Source organism: Silurus meridionalis, chromosome 14 (assembly GCF_014805685.1).
Source record: "Silurus meridionalis isolate SWU-2019-XX chromosome 14, ASM1480568v1, whole genome shotgun sequence".
NCBI lineage: Eukaryota > Metazoa > Chordata > Actinopteri > Siluriformes > Siluridae > Silurus > Silurus meridionalis.
This window is the reverse complement of record NC_060897.1, coordinates 7,776,107-7,783,214: the sequence shown is the minus strand read 5'-3', so window position 1 is coordinate 7,783,214 and position 7,108 is coordinate 7,776,107. Positions and strand designations below refer to the sequence as shown.

Here is a 7,108-nt window from a genome sequence, read left to right as displayed (position 1 = left end):
GAGCTAAAAATACTCAATACCATTACAGACAGTGACGGTATAAGGGGTATATGAGGTAGGCCATTAATGTCAGGTGTGTATGCCTTTTTGGGTAAAAGGTGTTTGGTGGGGTTGAGATCAGGTCACTCACGTTCTTTGACACCAATCTGGGCACCTATGTCTTTGTTGATCTTGTTTTGTGTTTAGTGATGTCATGCTGGAACATGTTCAGGCAACATGTAAGGTGCAAGTAAAAGATGACTCATGTCTTGCTAGGCCTATCTATCTATCTATCTATCTATCTATCTATCTATCTATCTATCTATCTATCTATCTATCTGTCTGTCTGTCTGTCTGTCTGTCTGTCTGTCTGTCTGTCTGTCTGTCTGTCTGTCTGTCTGTCTCATATCTTTCTAACTTGTCTGACTTTTAAGCTTGAAAAAATGGATACACTAAAATGGTTATATCTTTTAAAATTTTCATAAAAATGATAATAAAATTCATTTACTGCTGTCACTGCCATTGGCATGTGTCATTTGATTTCCTGTTATGTAAAACTCAAGCACTTGCTTGCAGGTGTGGAAAAAAGTCTCATATTTAAAACAAGTGTATTAAACCTGTACCTCATTTTGTTGCTGTTGTGGAACTGTTGTGTTGTGGTTATGTGTTGCACCTTTTCTATGAAACTTTCACCTGGAAAAGTACCTTAGTGCCTCATTTCATTCTTAAAGTGTAGAGCAGACTTTCATAGACCGATGGGTGTCTGTCCCTCTCTCTCTCTCTCTCTCTCTCTCTCTCTCTCTCTCTCTCTCACACACACACACACACACACACACACACACACACACACACACACAGGCTATGAGACTATATGATGTCCACGAAGTGCGCGGTTTCATCTCTCACTGGTTTTCCTGCGCCTTTACGCACCATCACCATCCTCACTTCATTTGGAAGACCCACCTGAAGAAGACGCAGCGCGCGACTTGGTGCAAGACGAAAAAGTTCGCAACTTACTGACTTCACTTTTTTACAACCCTTACACACGACACGCCAGATGCAGAAGCAAGCGCGCGACCAAGTCATCTGGTGAGCTCCTGCGTTTCGCCATGAACGCCACGATCCTCAGCGGCACCCTGTTCGCGCACGGCGCTCTGCTCAACAGCAGCCAGCAGCTCGCGGGCACGTTAGTGGACGAGGTGAGCGCGAGCGACGGCGGCGGTCCCGGCGGCGGCGGCGGCGGCTCTTTGGTGCTCGAGGCGGACGAGCGCAAGCTGTTCGTGACGCGCGCTGTGCAGATCGCGGTGCTCTGCGTGCTCTCTCTTACAGTCGTCTTCGGCATCTTCTTTCTCGGCTGCAATCTCATGATCAAGTCCGAAAGCATGATCAACTTCTTAGTGAGAGAGCGGCGGCCGTCCAAAGACGTCGAGGCGGTGATGATCGGACTAGGCTAGCGAGAGCGCGCGCGCGCAGGTGGGGGAACAGGAACCTGTGCACCCGGAGCCGGCGGAGTCAGCGCGCGCCCTGTGTTCATGTTCACGTGCAGCGCGAGGATATGCAACTCGTCCTTTTTGGTCGTTTTGTGAGGGGAAAAAAATTAAAACGAGCTGAACGAGACGTTCAAGTGTCGTTAAAAAGGTCTTAGTGACTGTCACAGGAATGGGATTTGCACGCTTGCGAATGTATCGCGGTTTATTAATGTTATAATTATTTTTTTTAATATATTTCATGTTCACATTAATATTCGAGCCAGGTTGTTGCATACATGGGTGTCTGACCTTTACAGTGAAAAACATGTTTACACGTTCTTTTTTTAACCTTAAGTGCTAAAAGAGAACTATTGAAACTTTTAACTTCCAAAATGCATGCAGCTAAATGAGTAAATGTAGCCTATGCATCTGGCACCGTAGGTGTTTTTATTATTATTCTTTGAAAAAAAAACGTTAAAGTGTATTTTTTTTCTCGCACGGTTGGAGGAACCATTTATCCTCGTTAATATTTGCACGTTTTGCTACGAGTCTTTGGGTTCTGGTTGCTGGAGATGCAGCATGTGCGTTGCTCTTTCTCAGTTTTCTGTCTAGCACTTTCCCATGAACCTGCTGCATGAACTGTTTTTTTGTAAATAACGATGAAAACTTGAAGTATCGTGTCAATCAACTGAACCTTTCACACTTGCTTGTGCACTTTGTTTTCTAACAGTAGAAAGTCCGAGTTCCAACAAACTGTTTTTACAGATTTCTTCTACTTAAAATTAAAAGTAAAAGTTTTGATCTATAAGAACTGATTATTACAATGATTTTAAAATGCCACCTAATTAATATATGTATTTAATACCCAAATTAGATATTGTATCTTAAATAAAAAAAAATCTATATAAATGTGTGAATTTGTGATGTTTCTTTGTTTTTCAACAAACAAATCAGCATGAAATAAACACATGATTGGCAAATGACACAGAATATTACTTCATATTACGTAAAAGTAACTGCAAGTGTTAATTCATCACTGGATCCTTGTATTTTAGTTTTACAAATCATTGTCCCATGTTCATAAGTATTCCAGTATCAGAAACAGAAGCAACATAAAGATGAAAACGCATAAAAAAAACACAAAATGAAATCATGAAGTCTCTAAAAATGGCAGAGTGAGGTATAGAGGCAGGATGGAGGAGAAACTTTAAACAAATCTATAAACTTCATCTGAACCCTAGAAGACCTGTATAGTTTTTAAAAGCATAAGTGTGTTAAACTCAGCTTTATTATTTTATTCTTTAAAACCTTGGATAACAGTCCTAAAACATCAACTGAGATCATCCAAGGCTCACTACAATGTTCAGAGGATGAATTTTTATACAATTTCTTAAAAATGAAAAATAGCAAGACTTGGAGTTGTTTGATGATAGTTAGTCATTAAATGATATCAGTTTCAGTTTATAATAAAATAGCAGTTCGAAGAACATCTCCATACAATCTATAATATACAGTAGAATGCAACTGGGGTGTTTAACTTACTCAGCCAATGCACTAAATCCTCTATGAAAAATTCTGCCAGAATCAGAAGACATTTGAAATGAAATCACTTTTCATGGCGCATTAGTCAGATTTGAAAAACGTTAATCTGATTATTAACACGGTTCTTTCAAAATGTCACACTGAGTTTCACAACACTCCACAGTCTACTGTAGGCACAGTAAATATTTACCTCCAAAATTTACTAAGATTATTAAGAAAAGAAAGAAACTAAAAGAAAAAAGGAACTAAAAGTGTTCCTCAGAGATTGCACTGTCTTGCCTCCTTTTCTACAGATTTGTGAGTAGGTCGAGGAGACTGGACATGTCTCTTTGTCAGACCTTTCATTTCAACCTCTCAGAGCAGCTATGGTCAGGTGATCGCACTGTTTCGTCATACACAGCACTCCATTTCTATCAATATCACTCTCACACTACCTTGAGGTGTTTAGTGTTGCGTCAAATTGCTTAATGTTTGAAAAATTATCCTTTTTATCTTCGTTAAACAGAGATTATGTGATCACCTTATATTTATCTTATTCACTATTATTTACTATTCAACGTATTTACTAATTTAATTATCATAATAATGTGTAAGTATTACTTAATATTACTGAAGTAAATAATTCTATGTAAGATTTTTGAGATTTAGTTGTAAACCGGTAAATGTTCAATGGATTATCAGTCTAATGCATGAATTTGAAAGACTATAGCTGTTGTTTTTTTGTCTAAACACATTTTTTGTTTTGATTAATTTAATTTGGTTTGATTAATTATATTGCAAACCCCAACTTTAACTCAAACCTTAGCTACTGATTAGCATAGGGTTAACCTTTCGAATAAAAACTGTAGAGAGTGTTTCTGTAGCTGAACCCATACAAAAAACTAATACAGTATATAGGCATATAGTGTCCATACTGACTTTACTATGCACTAATGGCTAAATGTGCACAAATATCCACAAGCACATTTCAAAATCTAGTAAAACATCTTCCCAGAAGAGTGGTGATTAATATCAGCAAATGGGGGCTAAATGGGATTTTCAAAAATAATCTTTTGGTCAGGTGTCCATCTCCTTGTCTACCTTTAGTCATCACCATTCCCTTTGCTTCCCCCCTTTAGTTCTTTAGGTTCTTCAGGTACTTGTTGACCTTTCCTTTTTACTTCTACCTACCCATTCATTTATGTCCATTTTAAAATATCTTCTTAACTTCTTAAAATTGAGATCTGTATAAATCAGAGACCAATCTTTCACTTGGAACTAATACACATGCAGTTGGGGTATGATGTTGTTTTCTTATTAGTGTAGCAGGACAGATATAGTGACTGACAGGGTCTTCGTTTTAAAAAGAAGAAAAAAAAACCCAGTGGAAGCAGTGGGAATATTAAAAAATACAATCTCAACTTAATATTAAATCTGTCTCCTCTGTTCTGCATGAGTAACTATAAATCTTTAATGCTGCTAAAGGATTTTGCAAACTCCCACTGTGTTCTTTTTGGGGTTTTTTAATACAGACATACTGATTTTCTAAAACTCATTTTTATTTCAAGACTGTTTAGAAGACACATTTTTCCAGTGTCACAATCTCTAAACTCTGAAGGTTAGTGAAAAAAAACATTCCTAATAATTAAATGCCATATTGAAATCTCAATGTGTGTTCTCTTGATTTCCTGTAGACTTTGATATTTGGGTCCGGCTGCCTAATTTAGATAGAAATCTATATATCGAACAATATTTGTTATATTGTTGACATTCTTACTGATCAATGTAGTCGATGTACCATACCGATAACCCTATTTCCTTCTGTTGCTGCTAATTAAGTGCTAGATTTTTTTTGGCCTTCTCCTTCTGTCAGTCAGAAGTGATACAAAAACACTTCCTACTCCTAAGTGACAGTCTTGTGGCGTATTGAGAATGTAAGGCTGCCAGGATCGAAACTAGTGCGCCAGTTTAAAGTGAAAGATGCAGTTGTAGGGACTAAAACGATTTTGTATTTAAGTAAAACCGAAAATCCTCAGGTCTCTTGCTGCAAGTCCTGTCTTCTTGTGGTTGACATGGCTACCAATGGCCCCTGTGGGGTGAAGCATTAACGAGTGCGTCTGTTTGGTCACCTCACCATTAATCAACAAGATCAAATGTTCCTCACAGCTCTCCTTGCCAGTTTTTTCAGTCTGTGCTGATAACATATATATATATATACATATGTTTATATATATACATACACACACGCAGTTGAATCGGCGATCAGATGTGTGGGGTGGCCGTACTTTCAGAGAGAATCAGCAAAGCGAGCGACTTGGGCTATATTTAGTTCAGCTCCATTTCAGCATCGTATTAAGAGAGAAGCTGACTGAATTGCTAGAGTGATAGAAAGGGAAACAGCCGACCAGCTCAATATACCTGTTGTGACTAATACAGTACAGTCAGGATCATCTGCATTGTCAGTGGGAAATGGATAAGTTAAAATGTACCTACAGAAATCTTTAATGGTTGAAATGCATGTACAATATGTGGCAACATTGACATTTACAGTATTTGTATTTGTGTCTTATTGCAAAATAATTGCTTTACACAGCACAGCTCCATTTTCAACTAGATCTTAATCAAGCTATGATTAAAACCAAAGGCACACACACATGCAAACAGAGAGGACAAACTCATCAGGCAGGTCTCAGGAGTACACTTTAACACCAGCCACAATATAAAATCAATGATTGATTGTGGAGTTTCTTTTCCTCCTTCCTTCGCACATTTAACCAAAATATGTTAAAGCCCACTACATGACAATTAACGATTACACTGGTGTGCAATCCTGCTTTTTCGATAGTGTAAACCTTTTTCTGGAAGAAAAAGCCTCCAGCATACTGTCAAGGAAGAAAATTTGTGCAGGAGAAGGAGAAAAGGACTTAAGAGAGGCAGCAATGTCAGAAATCACAGAATGCAGGCGTTGAAGGGGGCATGAATGTCAAACAGAGAAGTGGAAGCACAAACCCGTTTTGCGGAGGCAGAGACAGCGGACAGACAAGTTCCCGGGGGCTCCAAACTTAGAGGTGTGTCATACACCTGTCTATATATTTAGTAGAAACAGTACCACATTAGCAGTGACACCATTAGGAGGACACCTACAGCAGCCATTTTCAGGGTTGCTGCAAATTGCTTCAAAAGGCCTTTTCAAAACTTTATTAAAGGGGTGATTCGACAGATTCTGAACTAATTTTGTGTCCTAACTGTAAACTTAAAAATCTGCAGTGAATGATGTTTTAATTAATATCAGGTTCAATACAAGTGAATGTTATAGTTTATAGGATCCATAGTTTTTGTTTTTTTGTTCATGGTTCAATATGAAGTTTATACATGTTCATAAAACAGCATGCAATACAAATTGGGATGCATGTGTAAGCAAAATAAATCAATGGCTTTATCTTAAGTTGGCAATGATGGATGTAACCATTTGATTTGTGGGCTAATGCCTGGAGAGATGTTTATGCCATATGCACATGTATATGCAAGGTCTACATTGAGTCTATTGATTGTAAGGTAAAGGGTAAAGTTACTTCTTATTTGTCACATGTGCATTACAGCAAATTGAAATTCTTTCTTCACATATCCTATTGATTTTACAGTAGGAAGCTGGGGTCAGAGGACAGTCAGCCATGACACAGTACCCCTGGAGCACAGAGGGGCTTTAAAGGCCTTTTGCAAGGGCCCAAGAGTGGCAGCTTGGCAATGCATCCAATCAGCAACACAGCAACCTTCCACCCCTCCAATCAGCAACACAGTTCCACTGAACTACCACTTCCCATAAAGGCTATAAAAGTCAATAGTTATTGTTATATTTTGCTTTGTAAATGCTGTAGTTATTGTGAGGTAAGCCATTCTCTTGTTATGACAGTAATAGAAAGAGGATGTGATCTTGGGCTTGGAATTGGATATACTTGCATAATACAGCTAAAGCCGGTAAAGACCTAGCACTGAATTTGGTGGGTGAGTTTTCTGTAACAAGTAATCTACTTCTAAATGTTGAGAAATCTTCACTTTTGCATCCAAAAAAATAATGACTTCAGTGACTTCATTGTGTCTTATGTATGCTGTGTCATTGACGTCTGTGAATTTCCTGGGCA

The 7,108-nt window shown here is 38.3% G+C and overlaps 1 protein-coding gene across 1 annotated transcript; it reads left to right on the top strand.

Annotated features, from left to right (window-relative positions):
• The first annotated feature begins 815 nt into the window (after positions 1-815).
• On the top strand, positions 816-2,365 carry rprml (reprimo-like). The gene has a single exon (XM_046865577.1). The coding sequence runs from the start codon at positions 1,089-1,091 to the stop codon at positions 1,431-1,433; it is 345 nt and encodes a 114-aa protein (XP_046721533.1). The 5' UTR covers positions 816-1,088; the 3' UTR covers positions 1,434-2,365.
• Positions 2,366-7,108: the final 4,743 nt, after the last annotated feature.